Source organism: Chaetodon trifascialis, chromosome 1 (genome assembly GCF_039877785.1).
Source record: "Chaetodon trifascialis isolate fChaTrf1 chromosome 1, fChaTrf1.hap1, whole genome shotgun sequence".
In the NCBI taxonomy this organism is placed as follows: Eukaryota; Metazoa; Chordata; class Actinopteri; order Chaetodontiformes; family Chaetodontidae; genus Chaetodon; species Chaetodon trifascialis.
In genome coordinates, this window is record NC_092056.1 from 25,359,607 (window position 1) to 25,380,341 (window position 20,735).

General features: G+C 41.5%; 1 protein-coding gene across 1 annotated transcript; it reads right to left on the bottom strand.

Annotated features, from left to right (window-relative positions):
- Positions 1–5,445: 5,445 nt before the first annotated feature.
- Positions 5,446–17,410, bottom strand: LOC139334165 (synaptotagmin-4). Its single transcript, XM_070966929.1, has 5 exons — positions 17,389–17,410; positions 13,962–14,965; positions 7,813–7,984; positions 6,512–6,678; positions 5,446–6,377 (listed from the first exon to the last, which is right to left on the bottom strand). The coding sequence occupies exons 1-5, from the start codon at positions 17,408–17,410 to the stop codon at positions 6,228–6,230; spliced, it is 1,515 nt and encodes a 504-aa protein (XP_070823030.1). The 3' UTR covers positions 5,446–6,227.
- Between the last annotated feature and the right edge of the window lie 3,325 nt (positions 17,411–20,735).

The window sequence follows — 20,735 nt, forward strand, 5'->3', positions numbered from 1 at the left end:
GTGACAGGCAGTAAATGTCAGACCGTGGGTCGAGTAAAGGCAACCAAGGCAGCGCAAGACTAAAGGAATGAGTCACGAATGCATCCTGTAGAGCAGTGCGGAAGATGTTAGAACTCTGTGAGGCCGGAGACCATTAGTTCCTAAACCATTAGCCAGATTAATGGTTAACAGTGATCGTTTCTCTGCTAACATATAAACCACACATGGTATTTTCCCACACGGGCCATCGCTGATGCCTGTACCCCCACACAAACGGATTAAACTTCTTCAGTGCAGTCTGTTCACTGTTTCAGAGGGGGATTTCACTGACTTCTAGTTCCTCAGAGGGCAGTCAGAGAGCTGACCGGACAGGTAGGCAAGCTGGCACGTGTGGATCAATAGTGCCAAAACACAAGCAACAGTCAGACTGATGGCGGGTTGTTCAGGGACAGACTGTGAGTTGGGGAGTGCTGCTCACTGGGCTGGACAGGGTTAGCTTTTATTTTTCTGTCTTTGCATGAGAGAGAACATAGTGTTCAGTCCACTCAGTGTCCATGTAGTTTGACTTTCCATAATGGATTTCTCCCACGAGAGGACATGAAACACTCTGTTGTAGTTCACTGCGTACCAATAAGCAGCACAGCAAAAAGACTGCTTTTCCACCTGTTTCCTCTGTGACTCAATCACTGTTCCTCAGCACAATGTAATATGTGAGACTGTAATGAGCAGCTTGATGACACAGAGACAATTACAACCACTTTCTCATGAGTTACTCTTTATTATTTATGATTTGTAACTAATTCTATTAATTGTTGATTAATCATTTTATGATGATTATTAGATCCATTATTAAGAGCGACTTTTGGCCATTGGAAATACACCTTTGAGACAGTCCATAACTTTAGTCCATCAGCTGTCAAGTTGTGCAAGGTGCCAGGCTTCAATACTGGATCATGAGAGATGAATATTACTGGAAAAATTCAGATGTCCTTCATATGTGTTCAGAGACTATTATATGGATAATATAAACCCATATCATTGTGTCTGTGGTTGTAAATGTTAATTGTGTTCCAGATGCTGTCCAGGGCTCTGCCCAATGAGCTAAAGAGCTAAAAAGACAAAGCAACCTACTGGAGGAGGATGAACAGCGGCCAGAGATATTTTCACAACTTGGTAACTCAAGAGTTCTCAATAATTACTTATATCTGATCTGCAAAGCATCACTAAATGATTTATTAAGTAATCCATTCATTACAACTTATAAAGCACTTATAAAGGGTGATCTATTAGACAGTAACACCAGAAAATCCCTCTGTATCCTTTTTCTTTCGGATGCAAAAATGCATATACGTATACAATTACACATGCAGGGCAATTGTATGTGGGTTGTTTTGATGCATCTTTTCAACAGTGGCAGAGTCACTGCAGGCCCACACAGAGAGAAGATTACACATGGACAGATTAACAAAATCTCATTTACTTAGGTTTCAGATCAGAGGAATGAAGAAAGAGAAGCATGTCTCTATCAAATGCTTTACAGCCTCACGCCAGGATTTATTTCATATCCCTTACACTAAACAGGATGTGCAATACTTTGTGCTTTCATGTTTAAAGGATTTACTCCCAAGCACCACAGAAGCATCTTGGGAAAATATTTGCTCAAGGTCACTTTAATTCAGTCAGTGTTGTGAAGTTACAGATAATCCCTTAAATCAGTTTGGGGAAATAATAGACAGACTTTGATGTGTCTGCATTTATTTAAGCTGTACCTTATGTTAAAGACAACCACAGTTTGGTGCAGGGAAAACAAAACATACCTGATACATACTTGTTTTCCACTAACTTAAAAAGAAACGCATTGAATAAAACAACAGTCAAATGAAGCTATTCTTAACTTTCCCCTGGACTCTCTAGTGTGACCTCAAGCACATCTGGAGCATTTCTGCACCTCACTTCATGGACAGAAGTAATGGTTCAAGCCAGTGGAAGGTGCAAATTACAGGGTGAGGAAAGGGTTTCCATTGAGGGGGGGGGGGGGGGGGGGGGGGGTGCTGAATAGGAAGCATGACTTGATATGATGACATGATGCAATTAAGTGCGAGAATGTGTTTGCAAACCAAATGGGCCCATGAGACACACATTTCCACATTTTATGCATTGTGATGGTTTTCCGACTCCTGAGACGTGATTTTTTTGTGTGGGTGTGTGCATTAGTGTGTGCACTGTTCCTGTACGTGTACATACTGTGTCTGCGGCAGGAGTCACAGCAGTATAATGATCTGATATGACATAAGATCACCCTGGGGGTTAGATTACATCACTTTTGGACTGCACATCCTACGGATATTTATAACTATCAGGAGGGATGTCACCCGCTGTGAACAGGAAACAATGACTAACACATTTGGTCATAAAGCATACATTTGCCACAACATCTTAGTCAGGACAAGATGATTTGAATGCAGGCAGGGTGAAAAATCCACCATGAAAGGCCAGGGGACAGGTTTGCACATGTCTTAGGAATAGAAATGGTCATTAAGGGGAAATTCTGCCTTAAAACAGAATTTTATTATGTTTTTCCAGTAATCAGAGCAACATGATTGACTGTCTCTGTGGACCCATCAAGTTTTAGTTTAAAAAGTGCATACAATTGAGTTTTATTGACTTTTCGTTTACTGAGTGTCCCAGCTATGAAGCAAAAACTGTCCCTGTTTTCCCATAAAGTCAGCATGACGCTATCATAACATCTGAGGAGTTTAGTTACTGTCAATGGAAATATTTTGCCATTGAAAAGAAAACTTGTTTCAGTGCCAGTATAACTTTTTCCAATACAAGTGCTTCAATGACTGAAAGTGTTTTCCTTTTCAGGGCCAAATTTTGTTTTGCGATGCCAAAATTTAAAGTCACTGTTCTTGCCCCACAGCAACACTGTGGAAGCTTCTAGCTACCTGAGAGAGCTCAAAGCACTGCAACTTAACAAAACACATGCAAATAGAGAAAACACCGTCATCAATTTGACACAGAAACACACTGCATGTACAGTAGCACATAGGACAAAATCAGTTTTTTGGTTTATTTTGACATTTTGATAGCATGATACACGTAAGATAGTGGATATCTACCAAGCCTTAGCCTTTTGCTTATTGTTAGCCTAAATCAAATAATCTGATGATAAACACACAGGTAACTGTGAAACATGGTGCTGATGTTATGTTCAATAACAAGCATGTTCCAGCTGGGTTCATCAATTTTTGTGTCCCCTGCAAACAGATCCGTTCTCAGCTGTGCGCCTGGCAGCGTATTTCTGCGTTATCAACCGAACTCAATAAAAACCATGTCTTTTTGGCAAAATTCCATTATACAATATATATATATATATTTATTTTCAATTCTTTGAGACTGTTCCCTTTTAAAAGCAAAGACATTCATAGACAGTTGACAATACATGCCATCAGCAGGCATCTATATGGTCAATATACAATAAATACAAACACAATTCATTTCTAGAACCCAAAAATACATCACTTTAGTGTTAAATACACATTGCATTTCCTGCCATCATAATACTTGAAGCCTGACAAATAAATGTTAAAAACAGGTGCGTTCAAACCTCCTCATTTTGTTAGAGGAAGTGTCACACTTTTCAAATATTCCAATGAAAGTGTTCTTATGAAATGATGACAAGATATTTTACTGTAGTTTGGACACCATGGTGATGACCTTTAAACTCTTGTATGTAATGCTGACAAAAAGAGAAGAGACAAATGTCAGGGATAAACAAAGGACAAAAAGTAATATTTGTATTCCCACTGACTGACAATTGTTTTAGTTGTTTTAGTTGTCTAACTTATTTATCCAACCAAAGAAGAGAATGAAAAAAGGTTCATCTATATGTAATAAATCTGACATTGATTGTCTGACTGAATGATAAATGATTTAATTCACAAGTTGGTTTTTGATTGCCTTATATTTACTCCATGTAAGTCTGTCTAAAATAGATCACATCTATTGCAGTTTCTACTTAACAGTGCTCCACTGGCTGCAGAAAATAACTCAGTCCACGCTAAGACAGTCCACCTGTCATCATGTTTAATGTTATTCTTCACTGGGGCCTCACTTGTATTGAGATGACTGCTGCAGATTATGTTAAAAAATAAAATCCCACAACATGGGAGCCACAATGTGGAGTGTAGGAGGTCAGTGTTCAGCAGAGTAGTGTCAGTCAGTAATGTTATTTGGTAATGCTGCTGCATGGCCACAGTCACCTGGCTAGCAAAGACGTCCTATTGAACAGCAGCGTGACGGACAAAATATAACGAGGTTCTTCACTCTTGCATTCATCTGCTTTGCATCAACTCCCACAGAAAACTTTTATTATGCATTTACTGCACATTCACAGGCCAAATGCAGATGACTGAGCATCATTCATTAAAACCAGGTCAGTATTAAGGATGTCCGTAAGTAGTTGACCATTAAAAGTTGTTTAATGTGCTAGTTGGCACCAGAAATGTTTGTCAGCTATATCTATTATTTTATTGATGTACACCTTTAAATTACAGAGTGATGTGTTAATGATGCACAGCAGGGTTTCTGTTATCCAGTAATTACAGTTTTTTTTAAATGGGAAAATCTGTTTAAGCCGACATATTTAAATCTTTGCAGTCATAGTGTCCAGTGAAAATTATTCATGAGTTAGATGTGTACATGTTCTGGCTCTTCACGCCATTTGCCCTGCTGCTTCCCTGGTGTCCACCCTCCCTCTCAGGTAAATACAAGATTTATTTTGGCTAAACCAGAAATGGTGGTGATTTTTGAAACAGTCAAAAGATGAACCAAGAATGTTTAGTTGAGTTTTTTTTCTCTTGACTTTGAATGAAGTGTCTGGTGGATTTTGATGACAGCAATACAGCGGCTGTATCTGATTACGCTTTACCAAAAAGGTCTTTCTCTGTAGGGATCCTTTCCACAATGTTGTCAGACACTCAGATAACAGTCTGAGCCTGTCAGTGGCAAAAACAAACACTTTTTGTGGTCGTTCATTGACAGTGCACAGACACCCGGAGGGATTACATTACAGCCTGTTTTGTGGATGTTTTCCCAAAAAAAGGAAACCATGTTGGCCCTCACGCCCAGCACAAAGTGCAGCATTATTTCAGCGGCATTTAAAATGCGATTAGGTTACTGAACAATGTTAATAATGGTTCAAAGTGATTCTTTTAATATACACAATATTTTTGGACAATGTTTAACATTGGTGATCATTATTATTATAATTATTGGTGATAATTGTTTTCTGAGTGCTTTCATATTTTTTGATCTGGACACTGTGGCGTTGTTTTTAATAACTGTTTTAATACTGACAATGATAGACAACATTTTTCAGACACTGGTTAACCTTGTAGATTAAATTGTGCTCAGTTTTGACTGTTTTCGGAGTGTTTTCATACTTTTAGAGTCATTAGTCTAAACTTCCATTTAAAGGTCATGGAAATTAGTTGTTCAAAACACAAGCTGTGGCATCATCGAGCCCCCATATGTTTGTTGTAGCTTCCAGTGGATGAAAAGGGGCCGAAACAAACATATCATCTTGGGAACTGAACAAAATAAACCAATAATTCAGCAGGCATGCCACACAAGGTGAGGCCGCTGTAATGGCCTCATACAAGTATTAGTACAGTATCAGAGAGGTGTTTACAGTATGTGGACAAATACAGGCACAATATAACACACCACAGCAAACTACTAGCACAGTGGCAACATATACTTCAGTCACTTTGCACATTTATGGATATCCATCAAGTTCTAGTGGACATTAACATGTAGCCTCTGGGCACAATACGAACACTACCACTACGTCAGCACAAGTTGCATACATCCAGACTACACTTTTAAGAAGTCACAGTGGATACTGACAAAGGCAATGCTGGGATGCAGTGTACTGTTAGCATGGAGAAAGCTGCAGCCCATCCCTCCTTCACACAGTGAGCAGTGCTTCATCCTCTAAATATCTGTCAATACTCATGGCCCATATTTATGTTTGACTGATATTTGTCCTTCTGCTTATTTAATTCATAAACATTATGTGTTGATAAATGACATGGGACACTATCAAGGTTGCCATAGCTACCAAAAATCCACAACAGACCTAAAAATAAACACTTGTTTTTCCACTTGTTGTTATCCCCACCTAACTCCACCTCTCTGTTTCACTCTGGGCGGCGGAGGGACAGCAGCACAGTCCATCAGTCCTACAGCACATCCGACTGAACGGTGTGCCAGCGAGCCGTCTCTGTTTGCCCCCGGCTGCACATTTCCTTCCAGTGTCCTTGTCCTGCCTCTGAAGCATGGCTGCCAATCAACACGCGACCCAGAATACTGCTTTTAGTGTAGAGACGGCCCTGTATGTACACAGAGATAACTGAATTTTTAAAAAGTGATATATAAAAAGCGAAGGTATTTAGTTACCGATGTGTCAGCATAGTAACAGAAAGCTGCAGGTAATAAATTTGCCAAATAACATAGAACTTCCTACCTGCATAACGATAAACTCAAGGACCAATGGCAGCTGAGTGATGTCGCCTGAGGGGAGGTCAAACAGGAATGGAGCATTCCAGACGGGGTTTGGACCACTGGCCCCTTTGGTCTCCTTTGTACCAATTACTTTCCCGTCCTGACGCAGGTTGATAACAACATAGTGGTCTGTGGGAAAAAAAAAGCCACCAGTCATGATTCTGTATATTCATGCCAGACAGCAAAATCATTGATATTAAGATGTTTGGTGGGTGTAAATGAATGTATGCTCACTGCAGTCATGTGCTGTTTTATCTCCACATAAAACAGTCTATGCACGTTGAGCTACCTCTTCACAACCCTCTCTGAGCACTTCTCCACTGTCACAGTCCCCAAATCTCCATCACTTGCAAGATATGATTCCCCCTGCAAATCCATTCCAGCATGCTAATTGGATTTGCTAAAATTAAAAAGCAATGCGTCATTGTCAGACAGGAATCATGCATCTGCAGAGGGCATGTATTCTCACTGATCTGAGGAAATATTTGATCTTGAAGCTCACCGCCCAACTAATGTCGTAGTTTCAGTATGGAGAAGCAAATCATCAAAGTTGTTTACAGAATCTGCTGCTTCCTCTCCTGACCGGCATCATAAAAGCAGCGCTTTAAATCAGCCGCACTGAGATACGATACAGACAGGAGGGGAAATGACACCGGGCTGATCGGTTCCTAATCTGATCATACTACAAACCAATCAGGGATCCGGTCTGTCTGACTGAGGCTGAGGCAACACAGCAGAATACAGACCGAGGCTGTAAACCTTATGAGCAGTTTACATGTTAGTCAGTGCATTCATTGCATAAATAGTATAGTAATGAATAAGTAATTTCTGTTGCCTCAAAGACTCCAAAAAACATCAGTTATTGCAGTTTTTTAAGAAATTTTAATTTGAATTACTGCATGTATTTCTCTATGTTTTTCTTAACTAAACCAAACCAGTAGTTATTGAGTCACTAAGAGGGTATCTTCTCAAAAAAAAACTAATCATGCTAGCCTTTCATTTGCTCAAATGGTTCAGACAACTTTCATGTTCTCTAGAAAGCAACTTCCTTTGAAGCAAACGCTGATGCAGTGTGAGACTGTTATCTTTCCTTAATCTTTTCAGAGTAGATGAGCTGACCAAACCTTAACTACACACAGACACCACCATACAATCTATTTGGTCTTTTTCATAAGAGGGATATGTAATCCTGCTGTTAGGTGCACCAGATCAGGAAACAACTGATTTTATTGTTTGGGCATGGGGATTTTTTGGGGTCTTTACCTGGAGCTCCTGGGATCCGTGTGAGCTTGGCGAGATTCTCAGCCTTTCGGACCATCACCTTGATGCGCTGGGCCAGCGTCTGGTACTGCAGCAGGATGAACAGCTGGCCCAAAGCCCGTGGCGCACACGCCGAGCTCTTCCTGCGGCCCAGCGTTTCCTGAGAACTCACACTCTGAGGAGAGCACAGCCGAGAGAAAAAGACAAAATGGGAGAGATTTAGCAAAGGGAGAAAAATGTCCTCTTTCACTCAGCAGATGTTCCCTTCATCCTTTGGGAGACTGTGAATGAAATGAGACCAAGGAGAGAAACCAAGAGACTAGATTCAAGCTGTAAAGCACTTAAAACTCATGCTAATGAATATGATTCTACAGTTCTGTCAGTGACTGACTCGACCAGTGTTAGATGCCACTAAATCCTACACACTGGAGCTTCAAAAGCTTCAATCTCAGTTTTTCTGCAAGAATGATGGAGTATCCAAAATTACTCTGTTTTTATTCATGAGGCATCTTGGCTTGACCTGCTGAGGAGCTCAGCTGGACTGAATCTGAATAACATTTGAAATCACTTCAAGCTAATCAGTAATATTGGTCACAGTTACATGTGGCTGTCAGGGACAAGCATTTTGTTTGCCACTTGGACCATTCATCCTAAAATAATACAGATGTTCATGCATTGAGGATAAAAGTAACATCCAATGTGTAAGTACGATGGCGATTTCCATCCGATTTCATGTCAGATCTCATTAGCTTGCATTGTTTGGGGTCTGCTGAGTCACAGTCTGTCAAGTGGCTGAATTGTAGCCCGCCAGCGGCTTGCTGAGGCCGGGCAGCAGAGTGTGAAGGCGTTTTCATCCAGCAACTGGGTTTCGGTTCACTGCGTCTGTCTGTCACTAGTGCTTCGCCTCAGAGACTGTCACTCACACTTACACTGCCTTTTCGAAGGAGACATGTTATCCTGCAAACACACGTTGTCAAACAAACCTTAAAGCTACAGCAAAAGATTTGTTTTCAGGGGAGTACATTTTTCAACCTTCCTGGAGTTTCCAGCTGATGCTGCTCAGGTCATCGGCTGGTTAGAGGCAGCTTCCTCATGGTAACACGTGACAATTTTCAACATTAGTTTTGGTCCCTTAAACTCAGCTCAATACTCCTTCACATGCAGTATATAGAGTCATTTGAGAAAGCCCCTGATTTATGATACAGCGATGGAGATATTACAACTCAGCATGAATATACAATATTTGACTCCAAGCGTTTTAGTTTTTCTACATCTCACCATCATTAAGGTGATTTAACATGAGGCAAAATACATTTAAAGCAAAGAGATGTCATATTAGTGTTCTCATAAATCACTCCCCCTCCGTCCTTCATTAAGCAGTAAAAACTGTGCTTCATCCCTCGTCGCCCGTGTCCCTACTTTCTCTAAAACTGTCACAGCAGAGATGAGGTAATTCATTTTAAGGTTATTCTGAACTCTGGCTGCATCACTGCATTGTCCACATTCTCAAAATGCATCTCTATTTTAAAAAATACCTGCAGAAAATACTTTTGTTAAATCTTACATTCTAATTAGTTAGAACATGATTTTATGTAATCATGATTTTCTGGCTCTTAGCAGTGATACTGCAGAAGTCGGTTATCATTTGGTAACTATGTTCAGTCTACATATCTTGGGTTACATAACAGACCCTAACAGAGTGATTGTATGAGTCATTCAGTGATCTCCAAAGAATGGAAGCCTCAGAGGAGAGGCAAAAAGCAATTTGAGACAGACCAACGTCTCCCTGTGGTCTGACCATTATTGATGCAGGAATGATTGACTGAAAATTCACACTATCAGCAACAGCTTCGTACTCACAGGAGTTGCTAAACTAGCAGTGCAGTCTGTAGGCCTCTTTGCTATCTTGGCATAGTAAAATATCTCTTATTCAATACTATAAAATAAAGATTGTTTAAATGAGACATTGTAATCGATATTGTTGCGATATACATAATATCTGGTCACTGGTGGTAGCATTGAGTGCATTGCTGCTGAACAGCACTTTCAGTAAGAAAGGAGGAAATCCTGTGCTATCATATAACTAGGTAAGAAGTCTGCTTCACATTGTGTGAGTGTGTGAGTACTTCCAACAGTGTTCCAGTAACAGATGCATTAATGCCTTTGTGAGTAAAATATCCAGGTTTTCTCCAATAGACACCCAGAATCAGGGATTAAATTAAACTGTTTGCCCAACTACATTGCAGTGGCATAAGTGTTCATTTGAATTAAAGCAGAGTCACAGGAAAGTGGCCAGTGTGTATGGTGGGTGTACAAAACAGGTTTCTGTCTATGGTTAGCTATAGGCAACAAAAGCACTTTGGTTAAGGTCAGAGAAAGATCGTGGTTTCACTTAAATATTAATAATTATACTGTGTCTGAAGTCACTTTCTCTGGATTAAACCAGAACATAATCTTTTGTAAACCTTATCCAAATGCCGTCCGTGGCTTTCATTACCATAACACAGTTACAGGAACACAGGAATGGAGATTTTGGCAGAAAACAAATCAAATACATTGTCAGTGAACGTTTCACTGATATGTTGAGTATCAACATTTTTGTGCCAGATATGGTCATTAACATTACCTCATTATGTTAACAGAAACTGTAATCCACTTGTTAGTAATGCATCTGCTGATGCACAACCTTGGACACATCATCAGTGTTGTTTCCTGGAGTCACTGGGTGTTTCGGGTCTTACAACAGACACCCTTTTCGCAGGCGACCCGACCGAGGCTGATCAGACCCCGGCCTGTGTCCAAGCAGCATGCTGCGCTTCTGCCCCCACTGGTCACCCCTCTTCAACCAGAGCCATGTGGAGGCTTTTTCTGCTGCCTCCACATTGTTGTTTGTGGCTCTTCTTCGGAGGGCACCTGTTATGCCCAGCGTGCCGTCGGCCTTGCTCAGGGAGTAACTAGCGAATCCCCGACTGCCCACCTCCACTGGCATACACCTGGTCCTCCACCCGTTCCCCTGACAGTCCTCCACCAGCTCCTGGTACTTCTCCCTCTTCCTTCCATGTGCCTCCTCCAACCTCTCCTCCCAGGGAACCGTTAGCTCCAGGAAGACGAGTTGTTTTGTGGCCTCTGAGACCAAGATGATGTCAGGTCTCAAACTGGATTGGGTGATGTGCGGTGGAATTTTCAGCTGTCTCTCCAGGTCAACTGTCATCACCCAGTCTCGGGCTGTAGAGAGCAAACCAGCAGAACAGTTCTTGCCAAAGCAAATGGCCTTAGCTGTGGCTTGGGTGTATCAGCTTCCCTTGATCCCCTCGCTGATTGCTTCAGCGATGGATTTGTGATTATGTTTTCTTTCAAACACGCATATTTGTTGTATAAAACCATCATTAAAGACAGTTGGGTCACCGTGAAATAAGAGCCTGAATACAATAGAGACTGGGGAAGAAAATTAAATACGCAGCAAGCTAAAGACAACAATATTCTTCCAGAGCTAAAATACAAATCAATGAGATGATCATGTTGCTCTCTGTCTGTTGAATAAGTTAGTACATAAATCTCTGCTGACAGTTTAGCTCTATGAGACTGATAAGCCAGTGGCATATCAGAGCTGAGTTTGTTCAGACATTCTGTGGTGGGAAACTCCCTGTGATGTGAAATGATTGCAAATTATGTTGCAACCTGTGACTGACTGCTCTTTTCACCTTGCCCCAGAACAAACAAAAAACAAAGGTCTGGTTTTTGTGTGTGTGTGTGTGTGTGTGTGTGTATATATATATATATAGAGAGAGAGAGAGAGAGAGAGAGAGAGAGCTATGGCAATCTGCTTTCAGTCCACAAGCTCAAATAAGCCAATTTGAAGCGAAAGCCCTGCACAAAATTGTGTGGAACTGAAGTAAATGAGCGACCCAGGATAAAATGTGAGCGTCTAGCAGGCCAAAGAGACCCAGAACATTACCTCAATTATAGCACAGGGACCAAAAAAACAAGTCTAGTGGGATCTCTGTGATGCTCTATTTTCAAAAGCTTGAAGGAGCAACATATTATGAAATGTTTGTTATGGACCAAATATCACTTATTCCCAGTTCCGTCCAATGATTAAAGATGTATCATCCCTATATGCATTCCTTATATTACTCGTATTTTTCATCTTATTGGCTGACAGTAGAAGGCTGAGGCTAATGGCCACAGAAGGATTGTAAAAAAAAAAAAAAAGAAAAGAGCCTGCATGATCAGAAACTAACAGCTTAACGCTTTTCATCCTAACAATCAATAGCGCTCTGACGTGATGAGCCTGCACTCGTGCTACAATGCACAGTCCTGCCACGTCATGCCCCCTACTCCCATGAAATGTCAAAACAAGGAATGTCATGAAGAATAATCATCAATACACCAGCTGGTGTCATTACACTGATTAGAAAACATGGAGTTTTACTATAAATCCAGGAAGTGTGTGCATTAAAAGATGGAGTCACAACTGCACAGCCTCTGTATAAACACCCACTCTGTATAGAATTATCTAGATTGCTGAGCAGCTCCTTCACACCCGGCAGCTGATGTCACTGAGAAAGAGGACAGTGTGTGTGTGTGTGTGTGTGTGTGTGTGTGTGTGTGTGTGTGTGTGTGTGTGTGTGTGTGTGTGTGTGTGTGTGTGTGTGTGTGTGTTTAGGATGCTGCATCATACATGGACTTGAAAGGAGGGAGAAAGGGGAGTATATCTGACTCTGATTTTCACATAACTGTAAAATGCGAGAATTGATACCCCCCACCAAGCACACTACAAAAGCGACTACCTAAGTAATGTCCAGGACCCCTGCTATCACAAGCCTGTTATTAATGACCTCTGGCAGTGCTTCAACAGAGGCACAGAGGGCACGGTGTGGGCACGCTGCCATCTTGCTGCACTCTGCTTGTTTGCTCTGCAGTCACTAACAACAATGTGACTAACAACAGTGGAAAACTGGCTAATGGGAGAACTGATTAGACGCTACATTCCTTCATGGATAAAATATGATATCTGCTGTTTTTACTGTAGGCCTGCGTGCGTAGTTTCCCTCTGCATTAAAGCAACTGAAGATGCAGATTTTGTTTAAATATTTTTGAAATAAATAATGTTGTACTTTGACTGTGATCAGGGAGAGCGGTTCAAAAGTGCAAAGTCAGTGGCCAAAGAAGGAGTTATAACCCCCACTACTAAGACACACACATGCACACACACAGACTAACACAAAGCCCACAATCTACCCTGCTTTAATCTGAATGGTGATGGTGACGTGAGTGCCTGAAAAACTCAAACTCTCGTCCACACGCTATTGTCCATTTTGTCTCTGTTTGAACTCAAATATACATGGGACTTAAGATCTGTGCAACATTTGGACTGGATCTGACAAAAGTACCTGAGACAGAGCCTCATAACATAAACAACACACACTGCATCTTTAGCCAGTCAGTGAAATTACTCTACTGGCTTGAATATCTAATCATGTTAGAGATTGCATTTAAAATTTGACATTTTGGGAGATGTGTTTCTTCACTTTCTTACCGAGAGTCAGATAAAAAGATCCATACCACTCTCATGTCTGTCCATTCAGTATGAAGTTGCAGCCATCATCCAGTTAGCTTACTGTAGGATAAAGACTGGAAACAGCAGAAACAGCAAAACAGGCTTTTGTCACTGTGCACGGCCAGGAAGTAGTTTCAGCATGCGACTAAATCGTGTTAATTAATGAGCTTTAGAGGTGCAGATTTTGTTAGCAATGAACAGAGCTGGGATACCAGTTTCCTTGTGTTTCCAATCTTTGTGCTAAGCTAAACTAAGCTAAACAGCTGTTGACAGTCATTTCAACTGAGAGGGTGTCGATCTTCTCATCTAACTCTCAGTCAGAGGGCAAATAAGTATCTTTCCTGAAATGACGAATGATTTTTGTAAGCAACTCATTAACAAATGCTCATCGTCACTTTTACTAGACTCTGCAGACACCTTGCCTTAGTTCCTCAGGCCTGTTTAGGCTCAGCTCCAGTTAAGAAAAAATCTAATGTGCAATCTGCAGTGTTCTGACGACTGTTTTCCAGTACACTTTAGTGTGTTTTCTTACAGTTAAAGCTGAGTTTTAGTGCATACTTCAAGTGAATTCAATCATCCAATCACCATATACCTTTTTCAGCTTGCTTTTAGTTGGGCTAAGCTGCCTGGTGTAGGTGGTCGTAGTGTCAGGCTCCCAATCCATCTGCTCACAGGACAGCTCCACCACCCCCAGCGCAGCCTCTCTTAGGCCTGAGAAGTCCCTGCTGTAGACAGCGAGTCTCAAGGTGCAGGTGCGCAGCTCTTCCACAGAGCCCACCTGCAGCACAAAGCTCTGGCTGTGGAGGTCTGGGCTGAGGCTGCGGCGCCGAGAGGCTATCTGCTGAGGTGAGGGGCAGAGGGGAGGAAGGCTGGCCCGGACAAGCAGCCCGCTGCGCCTCCGACTGGCACCAGAGAGCCCCAGGATGTTGACCACCAGGGTGCCACAAGCAGAGGAGAAGAGCAAGGAGAAGTGCAGGAGAGGAGCAGGCTTGGAAGGGATGGAGAGAGAGTTAGAGCCATACTGTGAGAGGCAGGGCTCGCCCTGCTGGGTGGGGGCTCCGGCAGCACCAGCAGTCAGTTGACTGCTCTCACTGTAAAGGAAACTCTCTCCGCTCACAGTGCTGCGCCGACCCATTGCACGACGGGACTTGGACACCAGGCTGAGCTTAGTGAGGGAGGGCAGAGAGGCTCTACCATGACTTGCACGTTTATTGGGTGAGCAGGCAACAGCCGGGGTGCTGAGGCGGCGCATCGGAAAAGAAGTCCCAGGAGACCGCACCAGCTCAGCTGATCTGGTAGGGCTGGGGTCAAAGGGCAGAGCAGTGAGATCATCCTCAGAGGGAGAGGAGCTGCTTTTAGAGGAAGGGAACTCCAACACGTCCCCATCCAGCTCCTCATACTGCTGCTTGACAGGCTGCGTACATGGAGATGGAGTCAATGTCACAGTCACCCTCTCAGCAGGATGGGCAGACAAGAAAACTGCCTCCTTGTCCTCCGATGAAACACTCTTCCTTCTGCGACAGCAAAGGATGCAACCCAGAACCAGACAGTAGCAGAACACAGCCAGACCCACAGCCAGCAGGATCTGCAGGTGAACTACACAGACAGAAAGCAAAGCAGTCATGGTTTAATGTTGAGGTAGTCGGATTAATGAGGAGCAGAAGAGAGTGAGATGGAGTTAACCTGTGAGTGATCAAGAAAAAGAGAGCAACTGGAAGAAAGAAAGAGAGAAAAGAGAGAGAGGAGAGAGACAAGGGCTGACGACAATGAATGAATTGTCACAAACAATCAAATCAAATTAGTTGTGTGCTGTTGAGTGACCTGTCAGTAAGAAAAAAAAAGAAAGACAGACTATCACTACAGCCAAATTGATTACCAAAGATCTGCGTCTAAACGTTATCTTGTTGTGCCTGCACTCTGATGAGGCTGAAGAGGAAATGTCTCAGGGCTATAATCATAATTGTATAAATGGTATTGTCACAGTTACTGCTTTGATCCAAAGCAGGAGCAGCGCACACATAATGCGTTGGTGTCAGTTTTCCTGCCAATCAAATTCTTGCTGATTACACATTCATGCACAGCGTTATGATTTCAGTCAAAGTCACAGTATGTGACATTGCTGCATTACAACTGTCTGAAAATGACTAGGCATATGTTACATATTATGTTGAGCTGTGTACTTACATGAGCCCATGTTTTCAGCATTGTTCAAACCCAGAGAAATGGCAAATAATGTTACTTTTCATTTGGTCACCTGTTAATGGCGTCATATTGCTTTTACAGCATCTAGTAGCACTAACTTCCAGGGAAACATAGGAAATGCCAGCTGATACCTAAGAAAGTAAGGAAGGAAGTTGGTAAACTAGCTAGCTAGCGGCTCACTTGTGATGGAGCATGATTATGCATTTTCATCTGCAAAGTTGGTTGTTTAATAAAGAAGACAACAACTCCCATGATCCCACACTACTTAACAATATCATCAAACTCTGTCCTGCTTGGTGTCAGAAATGACATAATGTGCCTTGAAGCTACAATGATCAGTATTCACAAAGTAAAATCCATTACAAGTGAGATTCAACATTTTCCCACATACTGACAGCATTACGCTACATATTCATTCAGTATAGAGTGCCCCAACACAGAAACAACTGTATATATATTATATATGAGAATATTCAAATCACAGATAAGATTATGGCTGCACCATCACGTCCATTAAAAAATCCCTCATTCCTTTTGCATTTTTTATTCAGATCATTTCCATGAAAATAAACATTAAATAAAGTGCTAGGGTATAAAATCATGACAGAGCTGCCAGAGTTACTGAGAGAGAAGCCACTATAGCTGAACTCTGACGTGCATTTAACGTCAGATAATGAAGGTGTATTGGGATGACTCATGCATCAGACACATGGGTACCCAGTGCTGAAAACAAGGTTGGATTGCTGAGCATTGCAAGGTAAACAGCCTACAATGACAATGAAAATCATTTACTGCTTAAAGTTGTATAGAAGACGTTTATGAATAATATACACGTCTATAAATCCATCGCTTATTGGGGAGGAATCCTGTGATTTTTTTTCTGATCTGATATAGGATGATGTATTGAGCTCCGGTTCACCACATCTTGATAAAAACACAAATCTCCTCTGATTATCTCAGCGATGTGTCCCAATATGCTCCATCCATCAATCCTCTCATCACATGAGGCTTATCACACGGCAAAAGCACACTGCACAATGTGTATACCGATAAAGATAAGATCACTCTCAAAGCAAGTGAGTGCTAACTGTCCATTTCAGCCAATGTCTCCCTGTCCAGGAGCAGGGAGCTCCTCAGGCAGCCTCCATTAGCAGATGAAAGTCCAGATAGGCTGAATGCAGCAGTGCATAAGTGCATGGAGCATAAAGGCTGATGGAATGGCTCTAAAATATGACTCAGACTGGTCAGCCAGTGGACATGATAATAGACCAAATGAGGTAATGGTCAAACCTCAGCATTTAATTCAGAAATATTAGTCCTGATGCATATGTCACATATAGTAACAACAATGCAACAGTAGTAGTAGTTATTATACTAGTTCTATACTAGTGTTATAGTAATATGATAATGCAAGAACTTTACATTGACAGAAAAATACTTAAAGCTTATTCTAACGTCTGGGCTGGACTAATCTTTTTTATTTGTCTGTAAAATGCTGGTCCTCATTCATACAAACTTATCTAAAGCAAACAGGATTCTGGACACCTTCCTCTGAGCAGCAGCCTCATGCCTCAGTGTTTGAGCGCACAGAGACCCCTCTCTTTCAGCTGCTCCTCAGCTCTTCTTCACGTTTAAAGCCAGTGGAAAAAGTACAGATTTAACAGTATGTATATATTTTATTAAATCTGTGCTGCGTCCTTTCCCCTTTCAGTCAGAAAAGTAATGAAGCCACAAATGAAAACAAGCCCGTCGTACAGAGAAACTACAGATTAAACGAAAGCACAAACACAAGCTGAAGAAGACTTCAGGCTTCCTACCTCCAAGAGTGTACTGCGACATGTTCCCACTCAGCGTGATGTGTGCTGGAGTCTGCGTGAGCGCAGTGAATGAGAGCGCTCCACCGCCAGTGCGCAGAAACCTGGAGCCAGCCAGCCAATGGCTTTGGCTTCAGGCGCACTGATAGACACGGAGAGGGACCGCTGCTGTCCTCCGAACAGTCCAGCCTGCCTGTGCGGCACTTCACTGCCATTATTCTTACAGTCATTAGGTCCTGTACTGCGTACAAGGCGAAGGTAAGGGACCGTACGAAAATGATGGGCAAGGGGGATAATATATTCTTTCTTTCTCGTTTTCTTTTTTTTTCTTTTTTTTTTTTTTTTTTGAAGGGACAGTCTGATTTGGTTGGCAGTTTGAGGTAAATTTAAATTAGGAGGACGGTGTTGCATTTTGTTTTTGTTTTGTTTTTTTTGGAAGACAACTAATATTAATATTTCTAGCTTTTTAAAAACTAAAACACAGGTTTCATGTTGAGTGTAATAATAATCATCCCGTCAATTCATATATGTGACAAGCTCAGACAGTGAAGCACATGTGCTCTGTACTGTCCACTCCTTCACACGGAAAATCACATTTATATAATCCTAATTTGCAAAAGGAAGAGTGGATTGAGGAGGAAGACTTTGTAGAGACAACTGTTTCCACAATCTTTCCACCTTCACCCTGAAGTTAGTCATTATTGCCTGCGAGAACACTCTTATTTTGTGAAGCTTTCTAATTGAAGTTAAATATAGTTATGGTCCTGTAGTCTGAAGATGATGCAGCAAAGATAATGGGAGGAAGCACCAGTGCCTCGAGGAATTTATGACCACCAGAGGGCAGAAGGTGAACCTAAAAAAAACTTGATGAAGTAAACTGTGAAGACCAATATCACAGTTTTTTGTTTGTTTGTCTGTAAGTAAAAATGGATCTGAACTTGCAGATTTAGGTTTGCTGAAGTGCAAACTTGATATTAATCAAGTTTTGAAATGAAAGAATCGAATTGGTATTTTTATGTGTTTTCTTCTTATGTATCAGTGAGGTTGAATATCATGGGCAGAAATCAAAACAAGCCCAGATCAAACCAGCATCAAGAAGAACAGCAAGACAAGTGTCACTTCCTGTCTTTCTGTGGCTGAAAGGTGAGGCCTCACACAACAACCCTGTGTTATACAGATATAGATATAGATATAGATTTAACCAATTGCAATGTGAAAAGGGCTAGTACTGTTTTCAGTTAAAAAAAAGAGAATAAAAACTTAAGGAATTAGTTGGTGAACATGGAGCCTTTATTTCCATTAGGAGAAACGAGCTGCAGCCTCTTAAATTAAGCCAATTAAAAAACGCATAAGGAAATCCAAAACAAATACAACAACTCCTGGTGCAAATGAAAAAACACACTGTAAATACAGAAATGATACAAAGTCTAAAACACACGCTCTGAAAACAAATGCAACAAATACGCTGCATATCCAGTCAACACGGCAGAGCTTCTCCAGGCCTCTAGGGGGAGCGCTAGGTGAAACAGCTGGATTTCAACCTGAGAGCTGCATATTTATTTGCAGAGTTTTGAACTTTGCATCATTTCTGTATTTGTTATTTGTTTTTGCTTTCATGTTTTTTCATTTACATTTCCTTTGGATTTTTGAATATGTTTTTGAATTGGCATCACATTCCTCATGATGGAAATGTTTTGGGCCTTTGCAGCACATTTGCCGTTTTTGGCCATCTGTTTTAGCAACTAAAGAGCCATATGTTTTCTCAGGACTTGGTGGACAGTAAGTTTAAGTGAATATTGGACTGACATTCATCGCATGGCCTGAGATTGTGACCCAAAATTCATGACAATGTCGTTCTGTGTCTGCCAGAGCCAACTGTCATAAGACATGTCCACCATGTCATGTTGTGGTTTTAGCTTGTTACACCAAGTGATGAAAATTGAACCAACAAAGAAGACAGGCTGTTGTTGAAAAGGAAGGATTCTGTCACCTGTCTCAACAACCTGTCACACTCTTTAAGTTTCAACAAAGCAAAATACAATATATCCCTGATCTTAGAGAGAAATTACATGCCTTTTGGCAAATAGAGTGACTGGCCATGAACCATGGGCTTTGTTAGGCTATAAATATGGCTGCCCTCAGGCCACAGGGGAATTAATGGAAGCCTTATGTCGCTCCAGATTAAAGCATTATAACACCCAGCACCCAGGGTCACTCTTTTTTGTGTGTGTGGGTGGGGTAAATAGCTTCTCACTTGAATACAGCTGAGTGAACTTCCATTTAAATGTACCGACTTAGCGCTGTGTGTCATGTTGATCTTTAAATAACACAGCACAACGTTCAATGTACATTTTATGCAAGGATACACTTTTACTCCAGTCTCTGCTCTGAAATTCAGTCAGCTTTGCAGTCATCGTATTAAAAACATTTAATGTGTCCGTATAAACAAAATATTGCTATAACAGGATACACATGGCCATCATGTATGTGGGTTGTGTGCATGTTTCTGACAGTATCACACTGAATGTTTTCCCTGATATGTTCCCTTCATGCCAAGTGCCATGACGAGCTGCAGCCAGGAGTCCGACTTATTTCATGTTGACTGTCACATGAAGCAAAACCTATGCGACACACTTTAATAGTTGCTCTGAACAATGTGGTAACCGGGGGACTGGGAGACTACATTTCCAGTTTTTCACATGCTCTTTAAATTACTTGCTCATTTTCTGCAGTGGTTGTACAATGAAAGCAGTTGTACTGGTAGAATAATGATATTACATACACTGTTTTACACATTTACAGTGAATTTTGACAGATTTTTGTTGGAAATAAACCGTTGAAAATATGAATAACTGTATCATCTTGACTCACCTTTTTTTCTTGGCAGTCACAGCCCTCGTGCTCCCACACACAGACACTCAAACCCACACTCCAATTTAATTCAATTTCAGTACCTTCCAAATTTTTAATGAAGAGAACCTGAATGAGGAGCCAGAGGAGGAGCAGCAGTATGATGCCCTCGATCATTCCCTTACACCAGAAGGACACGACAAGCTGCCACACAGGCTGGTCAGATTCATCTTCCTCAGCTGGACCAGGCATCGTGTATTGTGGGTCAATATCTGTGGGAAGTTGTCGCCAAATTTTAATGTGATCTTCAAAACATACGTTTTAAAAAATCTTAGCCAAGTAGAGCTTTGATATGGATGGTTTGTAATGCCAAAGAGCTGAATTTAAGCTTGCTTCACTGGACCCTGGGTTAACATCAGCTAAAAGCTAGAATGTGAAGTGGACATGGAGGACCAGGTGTCCTAGACATTGTTTGTTTGGAATCCCTCTCGGTGAGCACA